The sequence below is a fragment of the Carettochelys insculpta genome, chromosome 13 (assembly GCF_033958435.1).
Source record: "Carettochelys insculpta isolate YL-2023 chromosome 13, ASM3395843v1, whole genome shotgun sequence".
Lineage (NCBI taxonomy): Eukaryota > Metazoa > Chordata > Testudines > Carettochelyidae > Carettochelys > Carettochelys insculpta.
The window spans coordinates 43736604-43757855 of record NC_134149.1 but is presented as its reverse complement, the minus strand read 5'-3'; the positions used below and the strand labels follow the sequence as shown (position 1 = coordinate 43757855).

Here is a 21252-nt window from a genome sequence, read left to right as displayed (position 1 = left end):
CTTGTACTCTGCTGCCCTCTGATGGGGACCCATTTATTCCTGCCCATGTGTATACTGGCTCCTAGAGGTTGAGCTGGTTGTGGAGCCTGGCACGACTTTGTGCTATCCAGGCTTCTTGTACAGGTTGACCCTCTCTAATCCAAAACTCTCTCATGCGGCAACACCTGTAATCCAGCATGATGTTAGTTAGCTGGACGACCACTTATCAGGGGCGTGGCCAAGTTTCCCGTGGTCCAGTAAAGTTTATTTCCAACCGCCAGTCCTGGGTCTGGGAGTTCGGTGCTGTTGTTTAGCTGTAATTCACCCTTACGTGTCTGCTAAGAGCCGAGTCAGCAGTGGAAGTGTTCGTAATGTTCCAGATAACATTGACCTCCTGTGGTCCGGCAAATTCTCCTCGTTCAGCACCGGGCAGGTCCCAAGGGTGCCGAACAAGAGAGGTTCACCCAGTAGTGTTTCACTGTGCATTTCATTCACTTGAGCAGTAGCAGAGAGGGGATGTTTTCCTCTGTCTTTGGCACAGTGGCAATGCGGCTGGAATCCTGCCTCCAGTTCCGGCACCCACAATTCAAAGAGGACATTGACGAATTGGACGGGTGTCGGAGAAGAGCCCTGAGACTGCTTAAAAGAGTAGAACACTGCCATGTAAGGGTAGACTCAGGGAGCTCAGCCCATTGAGCTTAGAAAGAGAAGGGTCAGGGGGTGGGTTATGATCATAGTCTACGACGATCTACACCGGGACCAAATCTTGAATAATGGGCTCTTTGGTCTAGCAGAGGAAGGTCGAACACAGAAATGGGCAACTGTGACCAACGAGTGGGCAGAGTGAGTGACCCTCCTTCACCTCATCCATGTGCAGTCCTGCAGCCCACCTCTCCCATTGGGGTCCTGGAGCCCTGCCTTTCCCTACTTCTCCCCGTCCCTCCCAGCACATCTGGAGCACCATGATTCACCTGATTTGTGCTCCGGTGCTGCTCTTCGAACCAGGTGATTCACATGCTCCCAAAGTGCAAGGAGGCAGGGGGGGAGACCTAGAGAGTGCAGGGCTCCAGCTCATGAGACGCGAGGGGGGTGAGAGCAGCCAGGGGGTCTGCAGGCCACAGGTGGAACGCACCCCAAGTTGCCCGCTGCTGGTCTAACACAATCCAATGGCTGGAAGTTGAAGCTAGGCCAATTCAGACGGGAAATATGGCATAGAATCATAGAACAATAGAGCTGGAAGAGACCTAAAAAACCCATCAAGTCCAGCCCCCTGCTCTAAGCAGGACCAAACCCATCATACCTTTGGAACGATGACATTTATTAACCATTGGAACAATTTACCAAGAGGGGTGGTGGCTTCTCCATCACTGACCATTTTTAAATCGATTTTCTGAGAACTTCACTCTGGAAATTACTGTGGAGAAGTTTTCAGGCTTGAGTCCTACAGGAGGTCGGACTAGATGGTCACAGTGAGTCTTCTGGCCTTACAATCAGTGAAGTGCGCACCAGGGAAGACCTAGTGTGATGGTAGACTTCGGAATTCGTGTCCTCTGACGTGCATGGTCGCACCGGGCAGACAGGCCTTTCCTGACCTGTCCAAGGTGTTCTCTGGCAAAGCCAGATCTCCTGAGGTACCGTCTGATTCGGGACCGTGAGGTCATTTTCCCGTCTGTCTGCCCGCTGACTCTGTAGGCTGCTGACTCAAGGTGGGGAATGGGGAACACACTGCAAGAAAGAGAGATGATACGGAACACTAGATCCCATTGTGTCCTGCGGCCCAAACACACACCAGGTCATTTCTCACTTGGCAGCCTGTTGAGTACTGGCTCTGATGTACAAAACTCTCTCTTCAACACCACTTCCCCTCCTCAGCAAGCGCCCACTGCCTGAGAGGGTAGAATTCTTCAGTAACTGAGTCTTAATTTGTGGTTTACAGGAGTCATTTTTGCCAATGAACTGGAGAGGGGAAGCAAGGGGGGGCAGGGGCTGTGGGTGGAGCTCTGAAGAGATCAGTTGGAAGGACTTCTCTGCTGCAGGAGACAAGCGGAGAGGCGTCAGTCCTAGCCCAAGATGGGTAGGTGGAGCAGTGAGGGGATCTGCTTCACACCTGATGGCTTATTTTCCAAGCACATCATTTCCTCTGCTACCCTCAAAGCTCATGTCTTGTGAGCACACCTCACACAGTAGAAGGGTATGAAATTAACCTATCTTACAAAGGATTAGTGCATAAAGATGGGTTCTTTTCAGAAAGTCGGGTTGATCTTTTTAAGCGGGGTTCCCATAATTACATCACTTGAGTCAGGACGGACTCTGAGAGATTTAAGTGTTGTTCTCCAATTGCGGTGAGGAGGTAGTTCATATGTTGAGGTGTTTCAGCAGGAATTGTCAATTATTTTTGTCAAGGTCCAAATTTCTTGGTCAAGGTATAGTCTAAATCCAGACTGCAGATGAAATAATGAAAAAAAATAACAAAAATAAGCAAATAAAAAGATTTCAGAGTCTGTTCAAAAACATCTGATGGTCCAGATTGACTACCTTTGGCGTATTGAGTGGAAAAGGTCAGAAAGTCTTCAGCTGAACAATTTCTTTTTGAAATTTTCTGACCAAAAAAATTTAGATTTTTCATTTTGAAATGACTTTTATTTTATTTATTTTATTTGACATGTTTTGGAGGATTGGAATCAAAACAGGGTTTTGAATTAATTGAAATGAAATGTTTGAATTGACCCAAAATTACCTTTTTCCCCCCAGTATTTCATTTTATGAAAAACTTCAAAATTTTGGCTCTTGTCCCAGTTGAGGATGAAACACATTTAAAATCTTGACATTTTTCGCAGGATGGAGATTCTGTTTCCTGACCAGCTCTGTGAACAAAGAAGAACTGGAAACAGAAAGAGCGAGATTTCCTTAAACTGAAAGAGAATTGCAGTGTTCTCCCTGACTGTAGAGTGTATGTTGGGAAATCCTGAGGGGTAATCTTCACTACTGCATAGGGTAGAGTACCTGTGCCTGGGGAAGATGTAGATTAAGAGGGCTCAGAATGTGTTGGAGTAGAAGCAGCATATGATGTCTGGTGGCCAAAAAGACCTTTAGAATGGGAGGAAGTTCATACAATGCTCCGGCTATGTCCATTCCTTGCTGTTGCTCGCAGTTTTCTGGTCAGGAATCTCACCTTAATAACTCTCTGGGCTTTTTAGGTAGTTCCTGCTTCAGCATGGTTGCTTCCCCGCCTGCAGAAGTTGAGCAGAGACTTACGGACCATCCCTTCTCTTCTACTGAGCCCACACAGGACCTCAAGGAAGATATAGCTGCGGTACTTCCAGGTGAGAACATTTGCCACTTGGGTCCCATGTGCCATTCAGGGTGGGCACATGGGGTCAAACGCAGGCTCAATGCAACATCTCAGGGTCTTGGTGCCACTTAGCAGAACAATTAATTCATTTGGCATTGTACTGGTAGCCTCTAACGCGGACCTGGGTTTTGTGCATCATCCAGTTAGCAGGTAGGAATATGATTATTTCTGTTGTGAGCATGGTTAAAAACCTCAGCCTGAATCAGGCTTTTGCCTCTGAGCTCAGAGCCAAGTGAGAAGAGACAGGGAGAGGAAGTAGAACGGTTCCCATTTTATAAGGGAGGAACGGCAGCAGAGAGCAATTTAAGATCAAGTTTTTAAAGCGATTTGGGTGCTGAAATACCCAGCCCAAAGTCACCGGGGGTCAGGTGTGCTGGAAATGGAACCCAGCTGTTGTAAGTTCTAGTCCGACCTCTTGACCAAGAGCTCATCCTTCTGCCCCAGGATGGGGTGTGATTCCAGAGGATCCTTGGCTGCAAGTGTCACTTCATCAGAGCCAAATCCCAAAGCCATTGCTCAGGAAATCTCCCACCGATTTTCACTCGAGAGCTTTGCTCGAATAAAGGGTGAGATATTCAGACTCTGTGGTCCCTTTCCCCTGCCCCCCATTAGCATAGATAGTAAGAAAGCCATGAGGCCGACCCCTTTTGGCTCCAGCATGCCAATGAAATGAGACCTTTCCCACGGCTGACAGCATGGATTCATGTATTATATGCTCAGTGAAACCTTTCACTGGTGCTGTCCGCTGCACCTGTGGGGTGATGGTGGATTTTTGCTGTGGCACACAAAGCAATTACATTGCATTTCAAGGGAGAGGTAACTGACCAAGATTCAGTGGGGAGGTTGTCATTTCAGTCTGTCTCTGAGGCGTGTTGCACTGCTCTCAAGCAATTACTGTAACAGCTTAGAAGTGCCTCTGCTCATGAGTTTTCTAAACAGCATAAAACATTTCTAGGCAGGCTTTGGAAACATCAACAGCTGAGGAGTTGTTTACAGGCGGGAGGGATCAGGGAGGGAGTTCATGAAGCGTAAGCAAGGCTGTGAATTTAAAGTTCACTTGCTCGTTCCTGATGTGGATACTTGCTCAAAGCCCCCTCAGGCGGGCTTGCTTAATTCACTGTGGACGTGCACAGTAAGTGTCCACGTGGGGAGCGAGTGAAATACTTCCTACTCCAGTTTTTTCCCCCCCGAAACCGCTGAAAAAAGAAACCCCTGAAAAAACCCTAATCCAGACTCTCAGCTGGTGTAAATTGGTATAAAAGCTACTGACTTCAGTGGAACTACCCCAATTTATGCCAGTTAAAGTCCTACTCAATAGATTAGTTTGGTTGTTTGCCTTAGTTTGGTCCCCAGCAGCTATCATACAGTGACATCATTTATTTCCTCTTCTGTGTGTAGGGCAGATATGTGGCCTCTCACTCATGGTCTGTATATATTAACTAATGCTAAATACTGACCTACGAATGGCAGCCACTGTACTTTAAAACTGTTGCCTGCAAATCGAGAATAACCACTGGGTTCTAAGGGTGAAATCCTGGCTCCTTGGAGTCTGTGGAAGATCTTCTATGGATTACATATAGGGCCAGGATTTCACCCTCATCATCTAATTCTATAGCTAATTATCTCTCTGGGTGTATAATTATTGTAATGTAGCTCTCTGTAGAATATAGCTAGATCCCCATTTAGTTTCTCTCATCTTCTTTCTAGCTGCATCAATATATCTACTGTGATATTCTATTCCATGTTGTTGGCGAAAGTGTGTTTATGATAGGAATACGGCATAACCAAGATACATTTTATGCAAGATAACTCAGGAAAGGTATCACTGGAAGGGTTATGCTTTAGTGACTATGATTATCCTATTTGTGTGCCTGTATCATTTTTGTATCCAAAGTTAGGGGTACTGAATCAGCATTTGTATTTCAACTATGCTGCTATGGGTCACGCGCACTGTGGACACATCAGGTCTATGAAGAAATCGACCCAAAATAACGTTAGGGTGAGAAAGTACTTGTAACTAATTTCTTTAGTGGATCAAGCTCAGAAACTTACATCTTGTTGCAATATAACCCAGTGTATGTAATCTCTAACAGGGGGCAGGAAATAGTGTCAGAGGGGAGAGAAGTTGCATTGAGGGAGGGGGCGAATTTCACAAAACCTTTACATTTGTACCCCTTAAAGGGAGCAGGCACCAGAGTGCTGGGGGAAGCCCCTAAAACTAAATATTTCCACCGTGGATCGCTGTGAAGTGGGGTGTGCCCCTACCTATGTGCTTGTTTGAGAGAGGGCTGTGAGCCTCGCTTGCGTAGCACCCAAAGGGCATAAGCCATCGCAGTGGTGTAGCTGAGCAGGATCACGTGAACAGTGTATTGCCCTGAAACACTGTGGTTTGAAGTGTGCTGGCTAGACACCAGACAAAGTGGTTCCAGGTTTGATATTTTCTGTTCGCTTATTTTAGGTCAGGGAAGTAGAGGCAGAAAAGCGGCAAGATGAGTAAAAATAGGGAGAGGGTTGCAAATATGGAGTTGTTCAGATTGCAGACAGTGGAAAATTAGAAGGACGATAAAAGATATAGGGGATTCCTGGAAGCAGAAAATGCCAGGGAGAAAGCAGCCCGCAAGAGAGCCGTAGAGCCGCAGCAATAAGCTGTGGAGCTGTAAGTCAAAGAAAAGGGAGAAGGAGAAAAAAAATGAGACCATGTGAACAGGCTAAAATACAGAAGTGGAACCAAACCCACACCCCCGCCCGGCACCATGCCCCCACCCCCAGCTTCATAAATCTAAATGTGGGACCAATTGTGTCTGCCACAGAGCGAATCTGGGGACATTACTGAATACTTCCTCCCCTGTGAGGGACTGTATAGGCTCCATGCAATTCCTGAGGGCCAGAAGATGACCACCTGGGTTACAAAGTTGATTGGGAGAACTCTGGACATATTCAATAAGAGGCCAACTGGTGATGCTTACAGTTAGGGTAAATTTAAAGAAGTGGGTTTAAACCAGTTTCAGTTTACACCTGAAATGTACAGAGTGCAATTTAGAAGCCTTAAGAGAGGGACTGGATTAAGTAATATGGTTTATGTGACTTACATGTGGGGAGGGCTCGCTCAATAGTTTTCACATTGGCCTGCTAAAACCGGGGTTGTGAATTCAGTCCATGAGGGGACCATTTAGGGATCTGCAGCAAAAAGATTGCATTTAAACGGTGACAGGTCCTGCTGCGAGTGCAGGGAACTGGACCCAATGACCCCTTAAGGCCACTTGCAGCTCTATGAGATAGGCATATCTACATATATGTATATAAATGGGAGATCCACTGGATAGGTGGGTGAGAGGAAAAGGTATTACAAGCTTTGAAGGAATGTGTGATGCGATGGCTCTGGAACAACTCCTAAATATGTCTGTTGATGATGTAAAACAGTCTGTGGGGTAAAAAGGTAGAATGGATCAAAGAACTTGCAACATTTGCAGATAAACTGGAACAAGCCCAAACAGTTATTATGTATAAATCGCAGGCAGGGGTCTGTTTAAAATTTAAAATGTCAGATCTGAAGCACAGAGCAGATTTTGGGAAAACCCGATGGTTTAAAAACTATAAGCACAACCCAAATGTTTGTATTTTAGCCTGTTCCAGTGTAAGTAGTTTATCTTCTTAAAAAGTAAATGTTGCCTTGTGTAGTTTGTACTCTCTGTTTTCCAGCATTGTACACTAGACTCCAGCTTACATGGAGGTTGTGTTCCTGTGCAACCCCACATAAGTCAAATTTTGCATTTTTCGGGGGAGCCAGAAAACTGACCAACACAGCAAGGCTGGACACTTGCTGCTGCCCTGGTCAGTTTCCCCACTCCTGTGAGTTGCAGGGAGCTGGTGCCAGGCTCCCAGCAGCCTGCCATTCGCAGGAGCCAGGAACCTGATCAGAGCTGCTGCACTGGTCAGTTTCCCCGCTCCTGTCAGTGGTGGGTAGCCCAGAGCCAGGCGCCAGCTCCCTGCCACTTGAAATTGCGTTAACCTGAGATTCCTGCAATTTGAATGCCTGTATCTCGGGGTTCTACTGTACTAGGATATGAGCACTTGAAAGTGAAATTGACTTGAAACTGGTTATAATAGAATTTGGAGCTGACCAGTCTTATTTTCAGTACTGGAGCTAAGGGAAGGACGGAAGGAAGGAAGGAAGAGGCAGGCAGAAAAATGGATAAAGGTGAATGCGATTTTATTTTAGAATCTTTTAAAATAATCTTAAGGTGTTAATTATAAAAGAGGGAAAGAGTTTTGGAAAAGCATATGGATTTTTAACCCGTCGGTTGAAAGAGGTGATATTTAGATATCATCTACCCTAGTCCAACATGTGTTTCTATTAAGTAGCACATGCTTAGCAGCTTCCAGTGTAACTTTTAATAGAGACTCAAGTTGTTTTTTATTACTGTGATTCAGTCTCTATTCAGTTTCCTTTAAGCGTGATGACATTCGATCTTCTTTCCATCACACGCTCATGAACACATCTCATACCAGACAAACAGAAACAGCTACTTTCACCTAAACCTGTAGTCATTTTGCCAGGAATCCTGTGTCCATCACTCCTGCGGTAAGGCATTATCCTATCCTGATGACTGCCTGCCACTGTGGCATTTTGGCGCTATTGTTTTATTTCATGGAAGGATTCTGGACCAATTACAAGGGGGATGTAAGAGAGACACGAGACAAATATCACCAGGAGAGGGGAGATATGAACATACAAGAGACACACGGAGAAACTGGAAAGGGGGACAGGGGTGTCTCACTTATGTCTTACCTGTTTCTTTTTGGGGACCAAGACATAAAACAGAGATAGATGAAACAACTGAAGAATTCCCAGTTCTTTACAATTATGGATGCACACACACATGCACAAATTATGGTGTACATGATATCTGGCTGCCAACACTCATCCCTTAATGGTCGGGTGTGCATGAGTAGGCAGACACGAGGGGTTAGGACATCTCTGTCTGTGCCTCCCCCACCCCCCCGACACACACACTCCCATATGCACAGAATGGTTTTACAAATAACAAACAGTAAGCCCCACAAAAACCCATGACCTAATAAATGTGTGAGTCTCTGTGGTACCCCAGGACTGCTTGTTGTTTGCAAAACTCTGGGCTAACACGGCTACCCCTCTGAGCAGGTGGTTTTAGTAACTTGACACACACATGCTCTCACACACACACTCTTCGTGCATTAATCTCTCTCTTCCTCATTCTCTATTTCACTCGTATGTATATATTTAGATTTATAGACCCACTAAAAAAGAATGCTCATTACACTGTAGGCGCCTGGGACATGACTTAGAAAATATAGCCAAATGAATTCTCCTAGACAGCAAATCTGTTGTATACACACCATATATTTATGTCTGTCACAGAGACACAGAACACATAGGGGGTTGCCACTGCCGGCACTCCACATATGCAATGGATTGGCTGTGCTCAGGTATACCAAGAAAGCAATTGGCCAGGATCCATGGCACTGGCCATTACGCAGAGCAGGCTAAGGTGAAGCGGTGCATGGAGATATGGTTGGGTTTCCTCTCTCTGAGCAAACCTTTTAGAAAGGAGAATAGAAACAAATCCAGACTCCTCACCAACAACCGTCACCTCCCAAAGAAATAACAGCCACTCATCTAACTTTTGTGTGAATGCAACAGGTTTGTTCGACACTTCCAAAGGGAGGGGAGGATGAACACGGAGGCTGTGCAAGCCAGCCAGAAATCTGAATTAATATTTGCAGACAGCATTTTGCTGGATTCACTCAGCTCTTCGCAGCTCCTTTGAGGGGAACTCGAGGAAACAGAAACCCAGTTAGTCAGAATTCATCCCCCACGCCTGCAGGCAAAATGCTTCATTGGGTCGCATCCTGCACTCCAGAGACACTGTGAATCAAAAATCAGTTGCAAATTATTTCCTGTTCAATATTTAGTATGGGGACGGGGTGGGATATCTCAGTGATTAGCCCATTGGCCTTGTAAACCCAGGGTTGTTAGGTCAATCCTTGAGGAGGCCTTTCAAGGTTCTGGAACAGGTAAGCAATAGGTCCTGCTGTGAATGCTGGGGACTGGACTCAATGGCCTCTCAAGATCCCTTCCAGTTCTATGAGATGTGTATATATCCATGTCATCTCTCTGAATTTGCAAAATCTGTTTCCCAGCAATCTTGCAGCTCCTGATCAGGGAGGCGACATTCAGGGCTGGGCTGTCATTTCACACACACACAAATAAATGACTGTCGGCAAGCTGGGCTAGATTTTGCCTTTAATGGCAGCAAAAGAGGTTTCCTGATGAACATAAAGGCAGAAAGACCTACAATAATCACCTTTACAATCTGTCAATAGCGTCCGCGAGCTAACCAGCATTTCCTCTGAATTTGCATCATGCCTTCCTCATTCCCTGCAGCGAGCATAGGAAATAATGCAAATATTGATGTAACCTTTATGGAAGGAAGAACTGGCAATGCTTTAAGGGCAACAACAGCTGTGAAGCTATTGACATTATTAGATTGCAATGATCGTTTCTAAGGCATCCGTCCCCTCCACGAGCTAGGTGCCATTACGACCATGCCTAAGGCTGTCAGAGGCTCTTCAGGGAGTTGACCTCTGCCTGTCATCTGCCCAGAACATCTGAGTAGTCAGATAGAGAGGGTTTCCACCAGGGATATGTTTTTTCCAGGGCCGTGCCACCTAGGAGAATCCACACACAACGGGGTGAGGCTCATTCAGCTGTGTCCAACCCCTACCTCAGCAGCACTATGCAGAATCTACGCTCTAGATTCTGAACCCAGGAACAGACTAAGTGGCTATGGAGTTGAGCTGACTTTGCTGATAATGTAGAAGGTGCGTGGTCCTGCTGTGAGGCCAGGGGACTGGGCCTGATGACCTCTCAAGGTCCCTTCCTGTTCCAGTGGTCTATGATTCCATGTCATGTTGGCAGATACCTCTTCCTGGAAAATGTGTGTCATGGGCTACCCTGGCACCTCCTGCCTGATGTTCCATAAGGGAGCTGAGCAAAGATTTCTGCCTCAGAGACGTCTCTGGGCTATCAGTGTAGTTGTGCCTTTTGCAGTCAGGTATTGTAGGCTGGGAGAGAGAGAGACACACACACACAGTGGGCCAGATCCTCTGCTGGTGTAAATCAGCAGGGCTCACTGACTTCTATGGAGTTATACAAATTTACAACAGGGGCTCTTTGGTGTCAGTGCATACGTAAGGCTTGAACTGGACTCCTGGAAAAAGAACTGCTGGAACATACTCCTGATACATCCAGAACCAGCCACGGAAGTGCCGGAACTCCATCACCGCTCCTGACACAGCGATGAACGGCACTGTGGCATCCTTCAAGACTGGCATTCACAACGGTTTTGACCTGTGTCTGCTGTGGTGGTTCAGTTTCATTCAACTGACCAAACTTCTCCTTCATCGCCCCAGCTGCATTGTCACACCCTTGACCAACATTGCAAAATTCTTCATCAGGCAAACTCCTGGGCATTGCTGCTGGATGTTTACCTCCACTTGGCTGAGCGTGTCTGATGAGCCCTTACAGTCCGTCCAAAGAAAAATCTTCTTTAGCTGATTGTGTGGTCACCATTTCTACTCCCTGAAGATGTCTGCTAGTGTTCAGATCAGCCTGGGGGATCCTAGCATCTTGGGATATCAAGGAAGCTGGAGAATGATGATTAGAAAAACCGGTTATCCTCGAGAGAACCTCACAGTGGATTTGCCACTTGTTCTGAGCACGTCGGTACCCTTTTCATCTACGGGAGTTATCATGGTGGGAAGAACAGGCCTCCAGCTGCAGAAATCATCTGAAATAGGAGGAGACTTCTGACTTGCACAGAAAGCTATTGAACTAAGACAGTGTTCTTGACTGCAAGAATGGTAAATATTTTGCCAACAGAACAGGCACTGTCCTTGCCGGCAGAGGTGGTTCGTGTGCACCGGTGATAACACAGGGGCTTTGAGTGGCAGTGATTATGGACTGTGCTACTGTGGAGCAGAAGGAGCATTAAGCCCTTCCTGCTCCCAGTGCACCCACGCATCAATCCCTCCCCTAGCCTAGAGAGCTGCCAATGACTGAAACAACTTGCCCCACTAGAAGAGAGACACTACAAGCGCCGCACCAGTACCTGCCACCCGCACTCGGAGCCTTGGAGAGGAGTGGAAAGGAGGAGGAGGAGGTGTAGAACAGGGATGAAAAAGTCCCTTGGGATGAACTTGGACTGCGATTAGCCTGGTGATGCGCATTACCACAGTGCTTGCCGTGGAACCTCATGACAAATGAGCTCTGATTTACAATGATTGGTGGACCTGCTGAGAGTTTGGCTGCAGCCATGCATATTTCATGGAACCAAGCAGTTCCTCTAAATCAATAAAGCTCAGGGGAGAATATCATCCTAACGATCTCCAGTGGCGGTTTGGGTCATACATTTTTCTCTTGTCCGGGAAAAGTTCTGTGAGGGATTCAGGGAGAAAAAAAAATCACCGAGACAAATTCCAACTAACATCTTTTTTTATTCCCCCGGATTCAAAGTTGTCTAGAGAATTTCACTCCCTGTAAGCACGCAATCTGTTTCTGGGATCCCGCACGCTGAGCCGGATCCAGCTTGGTGGTGTAGAACGCCACCCAGTAGGTGGTACTGATATGAGAGAAGTGGTGTGCATGTCCATTTCGGTATTTACCAAATTGGCTGAACTTCACAACATCTCTGCGAGGTCAGGAAGTACTGCACCATTATCCCCATTTTACATCTGGAGAACTGAGAGACAGAGAGATCCAGGGACTTCACCAACCTCATGCTAGAGATCTGTGGCAGAAGAGGAGACAATCGTAATCTCCAGAGTCCCGTGGTGTATTCCAGCCACTGGTTCCACCTTCCTGTCCCGGTAGGTCTTTGTGGATCTCCCTCAGCAGGCGATATCCTTCACCGAGGCATCAACATGCACTGGGTGTCTGGGGAGCTCTTTCGGATGACACACAGAATGTCATGACCCCTTGGAACTCAGTACAAATAGAGGGGTTAGATATGACGGCCGGGACAAAGCCCCTCATCCCCACCCGCCACATTGGTGCAGCAGTAGCTGTAGGAGTTGATCCTCAAAAGCTGCCTTAGGAAAAAGGCAACACAGAGCAGTCAGAGAGCTCCTGTTTCAGCCCTGCTGGCCTGTTTGGAGCCTGTCTCGGGTCACAGGTGAAACCAATTTTGGGTGAAGCTGGTCTTTGTGCACATCACAAATGCCTATGTGTTGTTGCCCCACATCCCAGGAACAGCAGCCTCTGCTCTGCTGGGTACGTCTACACTGCATGAAAATGCAGGTTCTGTCTCTGGTTTGAGCCGCAACCCTCCTTCTGGCCAAAGTCTGACTCAGGTCAGCCAGACTCAGGACCTGGGTTCCAGGTCCCTGCTCAGGAGGTGGGGTGGGGACTTAGTCCTGCTGGGACTTAAACCAAGTCCAGCTGTTCTGGAGCGTGGCTGCAGCTCGAGCTGCAGACTTGAGTCAGAGGGCCTGGGTAATGCAGCCTGGGCGCTTTAGCCCAGCTGTCAGACCCAGGTCCGGCAGGCGAAAGCCCAGACTTACCATCCGACGTGGATTCCAAGTATTGGAAGCACCAGATCCACAGGCCAGGCGCCACAAGCCAATGTGGCGTAAGATGCGCCACGGGAGGCTACGTGTACATTCCCACAAAACCCACCCAGCCTGCACTGAGCCTTAGAGCCACTTGCAGGGCTCTACAACTGCAGCAGGGATGTCTGGAGCCTGGGATCTGACCGTCCCCTCTTGCAGGATCTCAGAGCCCAGCTTCAGTCCTAGCCTGAGGGCCTGCACTGCAGTTTGATAGCCTGTGAGCCTGACTCGACTGACACAGGCCAGCTGCAGCCAAACCCGCGGGTGGACCCTCCCTGAGGGTCCCAGGACTGGACTAGCAAGAGCTGTTGCAGGCCAGAACTCATTGGCATTGACAGAGCTCCTGGGGAGGAGCCAGGTGATGGATCCGCAAGGGGACTGTGTGTCCAGAGGGAGCTGCGTTGGCAGAGCTGTGTAGCTCCCTGGGATCTCTGGGAGCCGCAGGTTAGGGCTGAGGTGCATTGGCCCAGCAGCCAGTGTGTGTCCTCTGCTAGCTGGACCGAGTCCCTAGTTACCCAAAGCAGAGATCTGTACAGAGGCTGAGGCTGATCAAGCCAACGGTGCTCTTGAGTAGCTGAAGAAGGTCTTTGGTTTCTACCAAGCTAGCCCAATGCTACAGGCTCCCTGTTTGGTTAACCTGGTGCAGGAACCCTGGTGGCACCGCCAGGTTGGCATAGCAGTTAATCCAGCTGCAGTGTTGACTCTGCTGCAGATTTCACAAACAGACATGGCTGGCACAGCCAGCCTCAGCTGGGCAGGAGATGCTCATTACGTCTGCTCATCTCCGGGGGGGTGGGGTGGGCAGCCAGGCAGAAGCAGCACAATCAAGCACCGTTTTTCATGCCTGGGTTGAATTTCCCCTCTGCAGTCTGGGCAAGTGTGGGAGGGTAGATTTGCGTGTTCCAGGAGCTGCCCAGGCAACACCACCCTTCTGGGGCAGCCCCTCTCGTCGCCAGGATTGACACGAGGGGCCTGACCGTGGTTGTCCGTCAGCTCAAGGTAGTTAGTGGGATCTAACCAGCCACCACTCGTGTGAGGTAAAACCTCTCTGTTAAGGTTGCCAGAGCAATCCTGGTAGAAAGCTTCACTGGAGAGGCGGGAAGGGGCAATGTCAGGCAGGAGGAGGGGCAGCCCTGGGTGGGGGGGGATGTGCCCCTCCCCGAAACCTAAAGCGGGGTTCTCGGGGGGGGCACATGTTCTTGCAGGAGGCCACTGGGCTCCAGTGCTGAAACCCAGCACCTGCGCCCCAGCACCCCTGTGGGGCCGAAGCAAGAGCTGCACGGCTGAAGCTCTGATCCCAGACATCTGTCCCACCCCTGGGCTTAAACCCCCTACTGCACAGCCCCTAGCTACGCCCTACCTGCCCCTGGCTATCCCCGGCCACACAGCCTGGACCCCTAAGCCCCTCCATCCCCTCACTGAGCCCCAGAGCTTTCGCTGGGGGTCTGCCCCATAGATTGCCTTTGAACTTGCTTCAATTTGAGCAGTTTTCTCAGTTGCCCCGTAGGGAAAGAGGCTCACCCCGGTGCATTGGGAGTGAGGCAGTGGGGGCCCCAAACCATGCTGCCCTACATCTAGCTGGGCTGAAGGATGCTGTGCCCTTTCCTCACCCTTGCATCTTTTCAGCGCACGGTCTGCTGTCCCGACACCAACGGGCTGTCGGTTGGGGGGTTTTCTCCCCAGGTTCTGGCACCAGTGACGTACCGGCCGATGGGCCTGGAGAAGAGGAGGAACTCAGCGCCAGAGCAGGCGACTCCGGCCAGGGTTTGGTCAGCAAGTCTGAAGGTTGGTGTCTGATGTGCCTTTATTTGCATCTCACCCGCCCCACCAAATGCACAGGGCGTGTGACCTAGTGCAGTGGTTCTCAGCCAGGAGTCCAGGGGAGGGCGTGAGCGCGTATCGGGGGTAAGTCAAGCAAGGCCAGAGCCCAGGCCTTGCCAGAGCCCAGGGCGAAAAGCTGAAGCCCCACCACACGGGGCTGAAGACTGCGGCCCTGAGCCCTGTCAGCAGCGGCTGAGGCTGAAATCTGAGCAACGTGCCATTTGGGAACCCTGCAACGTGGGGTCCCAAGTAATTGCTTTGCTTTCTACCCCCTCGCACCAGCCCTGGCTTTGATATGCAGAAAACCAGGTGCTGTGGCACAGATGGGTTGCAACTGCTGTTGGGGGGTCCTCAGAAGGAAACAGTTTGAGACCCCCCAGCGGGAAGTGCATGGAACTAGGACTCAGGACTTCTGGGGTCTCGTCCTGCTTCAGCCACCATGCTACTGTGTCATCTTGAACAAGCCATGGCTGGTGGGCCTCAGTTTCCCCCTCCACACAATGGGGCTATTGATAGTGATTTTTTTGTAAATTGCTTTGAGATCTTTGGTGTTTATCAAAAATCCACTTTGGGGTAAGGGATTACAAAAGCTTTTTAAAAAAAAATATCATTTTGAGAACTGGTCAAGTTTTCACTCTCTTGCTCTCACACACACACGTACAGGTTTTGTCCGAAAGTTTTAAACCCCCCGGTTGTTTACACTTCAGCTGTAACGCAGAACCAGACTAGGGAACTATGGACTAGATCCATTGTTTTCAACTTTTTTTTTTCATTTTGTGGACCCCTAAAACTTTTGAATAGCGGTGCGGACCTTTTTGGCAATCTTAGCCATCTTGTGAAGGCTAAAAGGGGTCTACCAACCTCGGGCTGAAAACCTCTGGGCTAGATGAAATTACTATAGATGGTTATATAACTGGTTGAAGAAACTATACTCAAAGTTTAGTTGTCAGTGGATTGCTGGGTGAACCTATCTGGTGGACTCGCACAGGGGTCAAGCCTGATGATAATTTCATTAATGGATTGAATAATATGCTTGTAAAATTTGGGGATGACACCAAGCCTGGAGGGATTGCAAGCACTTCGGAGGACAGGATGAGAATGGGTAAAGAAGACCACGAACGATTGTTCTGCATGTCTGCGATAGGACAGGAAAGAAGGCATTCAGTGTGCAGCAGCCTGGGAGATTTAGCTTAGCTCTAAGGGCAAAGTTGCTACCTATAAAAATTGGAACTGTTGAGATGGTCACATGGTAGCAGCTTCTCGTATTGGTGATCATTCACGCATGCCCTAGCATGCAGCTGGACTGACTACGTGGCTGTCATGAAGATGATTCCACGTGCAAAATGAGATGCCCCACCGGGCTTTTTTCTACCCGAGAGCGGCTCAGGGCATGATCACTGGCAGGCTGCAGCCATTACATGCATTTAGGGAGATGGCCTTGTAATCAGTCTACACTGCTGGACGCAGGGACTCATTCCCTTGAGTTCTGCTACCACTGCAAATGCTGCTTTCCTGTATCTCAGGACAAGGGGACAGTGCTGATTTTGCTAAATGGTTCTGTATCAGTCTCCATGAAAGTCCCTTCTTGCAGGTTTGCTCCTGGGTCTAAAAATTGAAGCGTAGCTCTGGTTTCCAATACAGAGTCACTGCTTGTTTTCCGCTAACGCGGACAAATACAGATGCACTGTGACCGTGTCAGGCCAACTCAGCACCTCCAGATGTGGGAAGCTGTGCAGCTTGTTCGTCTGGTTTCCATTCATCTCGGTTTCACAGTCGACTCACCCGAAAGCCCTGAAATTCTTTGAAACCAGCTGCTGTGCGCAATGTCTAGCCCTCGTTGCCCTCCCTTGGCTCAGCCCCTCAGGTTTGGCCAGAGTTTAGCTCTAGGCTGGCTGAATGATTCATGAACACAGCCCAAAGCATAATCAAAAAGGCTCGTTTCAAAGCAAGAACCAAGCCTGGCTCCTCGCACCATACTGAATACTGTGACCCCTTTTTGACCCGAGCAGCTAGTCCGAGTTTGGAGCCCTGGGGTTGTTACAGATGGAAGTAGAAGTTGGCGCCTGGGGTTTTCTTTGATGCAGATTTGCTTATGTACCATAAGTGCCCAAAGGAATGCAGAAGGAACCGAGAACAAAGGAACAATCTCTGGCCATATGATCCCCAACTCCCAACCCGAAAGCTGTTTACAGGCTCCTGCTTGGCTTTATTAACTTGCCTCCGTCCCTCTCGCTCTGTTCTTGCCTGGTCTCTCTTCTTATGAGATCTTTCTTCCCCTGCACACACCTACCCAAACCAATCCTCGGCCACAAGCACCTGGGTGGGATCATGCACAGCTTTTGCTTTACATGGGATTTTATGCTCTCTGTTCTGTTCATTGCGGGTGTTTTAACTCAACACACAATAAGTTTTACCCAGCTCCTAATAACAGCAGTGGTCAGTGACCCATGTCCTTTGAAAGCAGTGAGGTCCACACAGTTTTCACCCCAACCCAGAGATCCACAGCCAGGTTTGCCCAACTTTTACCCTGAGCTGTGCTCAACACAAATACGGCCCAAAGTGTAATCAAAGCAGGAGCTGAGCCCAGCTCTAAGCACCCTGCTGAATAAGTCCCATCTTGAGGAGTTTGACGAGGGAGGGTAGACAATCAAAACCGGCCAAGCACTTGTAATGGGTCTGAGTTACCAACTGGATCTTCTGTCAGTGCAAAGATCGTGGGTGAATGCCTGTCCCCATTGAGGTCAAGGAGATTTTGTCAGTGAGTCCGGATTTCAAGCTTGGGCTCTTATTCAGTTGTGTTTGGCCGGCAGCAGTGGTTCCATATCTGTGCTCCTAGGAGCGCACAGCCAGGGTTGGTCCTGCTTTGGGCAGGAGGCTGGACTCAATGACCTCCTGAGGTCTCTTCCCACCCTAGAATTCTATGATCTTGCAGGCACATTGGGCGGACTCCTCCTGTGTGCCGCTGAGAGAAACTGCTGAAGTCAGGAAGGGTAATGAGAATCCTGGAGCCTCGAGTGAGCTCAGTGTGGTTGTGGGCATGTCGGGGGGCACCACATTTGGTCCATCATGTTGAACCTGCCACCTGCCTCTAATGTAGGGCTCTGATTTTTCTCCTCCAGTGTCAGCAGCGGACAGTGCCCCTGTGGTGACAGAAGAGCCAAACCCAACCCTGGAGGAGATACACAAGGACTCAGCCGGCCTGGACAGCAGCTATGACTTTTCGACCTCCAGCTTGGACAGCCGTTGTGACCCTGACCTGGCTCTGGCCCCTGCAGACAAGCTCCCTGAGGAAGGTCCCCAGTCAGGGACTGGTGACCCTGCTTCCACAGCCTCCTCCACTGGGCTGGAGTTGTCGGAGGAATGTCCGCTTCGGCCCAACACCCTGGATTTCTCCAACTCCCTCAGATTCTTGGAGGAGACGAAGCAGACGGGGCAGAGGCAGAACAGTGACCATTCAAACATCCAGGAGAACGGCGTGGAAAGCTGCCCGGAGGCAGCTCCTGCCAGCGAGGAGCAGAGGGCACTGGAGTCAGAGCTCGAGAAGTGCATTGAGGATTTCAGAAAGATCAAGATCCCCATCTCCTTCCCCAACAAAAAGTGGCCGTGGCAGAGCGAACTGCTGAAAAAATACCAGGTCTGAGGGGAGAGACGGGCTGAACCTTCCCACCTGGGACCACCCAGGACTGATTGGATTCTACAGATTCCCCTGCCTCAGTGGTGGGTAATCTCTGGCCTATGGATGCAGATAGCCCACGGGGGCTCCACCCGCGTCCCGCCGACCCCAGAGCGGCCCCTTTCCCGGGCACCTCTCACGCGTTTCCTCGCTCCTCCCCCACCCTCCCAGAGCTGGAATGTCACAATCAGCTGCTCGTGCCATTCCGACTCTGAGAGGGAGGGGCAGGAGTAGGGACAGAGCCCCACCAGGTGATTTGCACCACACCAAAAGTGCTGGGAGTGGGAGGAGCACGTCAGGATGGGGCAGACAGGGGAGGTCACAGGATGAAGGCCACGGAGGATGAAGGCTCAAGTGAAGGCTGCAGCCCACTGAGGTGAAGGAGGGCCACGCATGTGGCCCATATACTCTTCCTGGTTGCTTACCCCTGCCCTCCATCCTGTCCATGATGGGCCAGCCTTCCTCCTGCTGGGTGACTTTGGCTTCCATTGGCAACCAGGAGCAGCCAGCAGCTCAGTGTCTTGCAGGCTTGAGCCCTCTTTGAAGAGGGGCGCGTGAGAGCTTCTTACTTCAAACCGTGCATTTGCTGAGAGTGGGACCTGCTGATTTGCACCCTGTCTGGCTTCACTGACTTTACCCAGGTCACTCAAGGGGAGTCCAGGACAGGATGTGCCTTCAAAACAAAGAGCAGTGGGTTCTTGGCCAATGGCTCGTGCCAGGAATTGGTGGTTCAGAGGCAGAGGTTACGAGCCTGCCACCATGACATCATGATTGTTCCCCAGCCAGCCCCGGGTGGGGAAGTGGGCATGAAAGGAGCTTACCCACCCTGAAAGAACAGTACCTGAAGGGGTGTGGGGACAAGAAGGAGGAAATGGGATGGTTCGGGTTGTGTCTGCAGGGCTGACCCAATGCCCAAGCAGTATGGACTTTCCAGCCTTTATGAGACCTCCTGGGGTAGTGTAGCCAATGGGGAGACCTCATCCCAGCCCCTTCCCAGCTCTCTTTGGCAGAACAATTCAAAGATGCCCAGGGGATTTAGACACACAGTTCCTGCTGAAGAGAATGGGAACTGTGGGTTTAAATCCCCTAGATTCAGCTAGGCTGTTCACAAATTTTCCCTCTCTAAATGATTTTCAAACTCTGTTGTTGGCTAAACAAATTTTTTGCGAAAAGCGTCGGCTTGCCATGGAATAGTTATGCAGATGTTTTGGATAAAAGAACTAAATGGTTGAAAACTGAAAAGGCTAAACACTGAAATTCTTTGATTTGGAAATTCCACCTGGGTAGTCGTTTGTTTGTCTCGTGTTTTCATTTTCTACTATGGACCCGGTTTCCTTCCTAGAGTACTTGTCCAAGAATGCACCAAGGCTATAGGAATCCCACAATATACCACTTCTTCTCAGCCGTAAAGAAGACATCGTGTGCCTTAGAGATGTAGTCCAACAAAGTCTACAGAGGAGGTGGGACGCATGAAGCCCCTGGACCACAATTCCCGTCAGCAATCTCAACTGAAATATGTCAGATTTGGACCTAAGTATTTTAGTTTGTAATTTTTTGAGAAGTTGAAATATTTGAGGCCTAAAACAAAAGAGGTTCTGACCAGCTCTGGGGCTGACTTTTGAGAACCTCAGTGCTTGTGAAGTTTACATGTCAGTTACATTCTTCTTTTAACACTAGCCCCCACTTTTCATCTAAGGTTAACTCGTTACAGGGGTAATGTGATGTAATACAATGGGACAGCAAACAACAGGTTATAGGTCGGTTAAGTCACACCCTTAATATTTCCTTTGAACTAAACTCACTCATGAGTGAATTGCTGAATTACTCTGTGCTCTCTCTTAACATTCGTTTGATTTTTATTAGCGTATGAGGACAGAAGAATGGTCACCGTGGGTCAGACCAAAGGTCCATATAGCACCAATATCCTGTCTTCTGACAGTGGCCAATGGCAGGTGTCCCAGAAGAATGAACAGAGCAGGTAACCATCAAGTGCTTCCCCCGTATCATCCCAGCCAGGGACACCATCTCCGGAAGTCCTGACTAATAACCACTGATAGACCTATCGTCCATGAATTTGTGTAGTTCTTTTTTGAACCCTTTTACTGTCTTGGCCTTCACAACATCCTCAGGCGAGGAGTTCCACAGGTTGATGGTGAATCGAGTGATTTAGCCTGTGACCCTGGCCTGAGTTGAGACCTGGGTACTCAGCATTGCCGATGCTATTTCAGCTAGAAGACTTTTACTGTCAGAAATATACCTTCAGCTGATTGTGAAATTGAGACCTGTTTTTCCTCCAAAAAGATGACATGTCTGAGGAAACACAGTTCAGACAGTGGTGAGATGGGTGTTAGTCCTGAGTTATAATCTGAGAAGAGCCAGGAATAACACCAGGTATAAACTATCAAACACACTCCAAGCTCTTGGCAGTAATTAAAGTGTATTTCTCATCTTAATGTATAAGTTTCAGCATTCCACCTGGGATCTACATCTACATTTTACAGGGTCAAGGGCAGGCCCGTGTAACGTCTCCTGTCTGCTATAACAGGCCTGCATTGTCTGCCCGTCACGTCATCCCCAGCAGTACAATGGTACTATCACAGGAACCTAGTGCAGTCTAGGGAAAAGAGGAAAATGCTGATGAGATGCAGCAGTGGGGGCACTGCCGTAATAGGAACAGCTGCAAGGAGCTCCCTGCAGGTGTAGGCAGTTTTGCCTCTCAACTTATAAGTCAACAAAGGTGCTTGGTGATCAGCTACAACCCAGGGCTACCAACTTTTGC

The 21252-nt window shown here is 49.0% G+C and overlaps 1 protein-coding gene across 1 annotated transcript in view; it reads left to right on the top strand.

The window, feature by feature from the left end:
* LOC142020077 (uncharacterized) overlaps window positions 1–20301 on the top strand; it is a 30414-nt gene extending 10113 nt beyond the window's left edge. Inside the window, exons 3-5 of the mRNA XM_075007672.1 lie at window positions 3177–3302; window positions 14663–14764; window positions 17920–20301. Coding sequence (XP_074863773.1) covers window positions 3194–3302; window positions 14663–14764; window positions 17920–18440 — 732 coding nt within the window. The 5' untranslated portion in view covers window positions 3177–3193 and the 3' untranslated portion in view covers window positions 18441–20301. The remainder of the gene's footprint in view (window positions 1–3176; window positions 3303–14662; window positions 14765–17919) is intronic.
* Window positions 20302–21252: the final 951 nt, after the last annotated feature.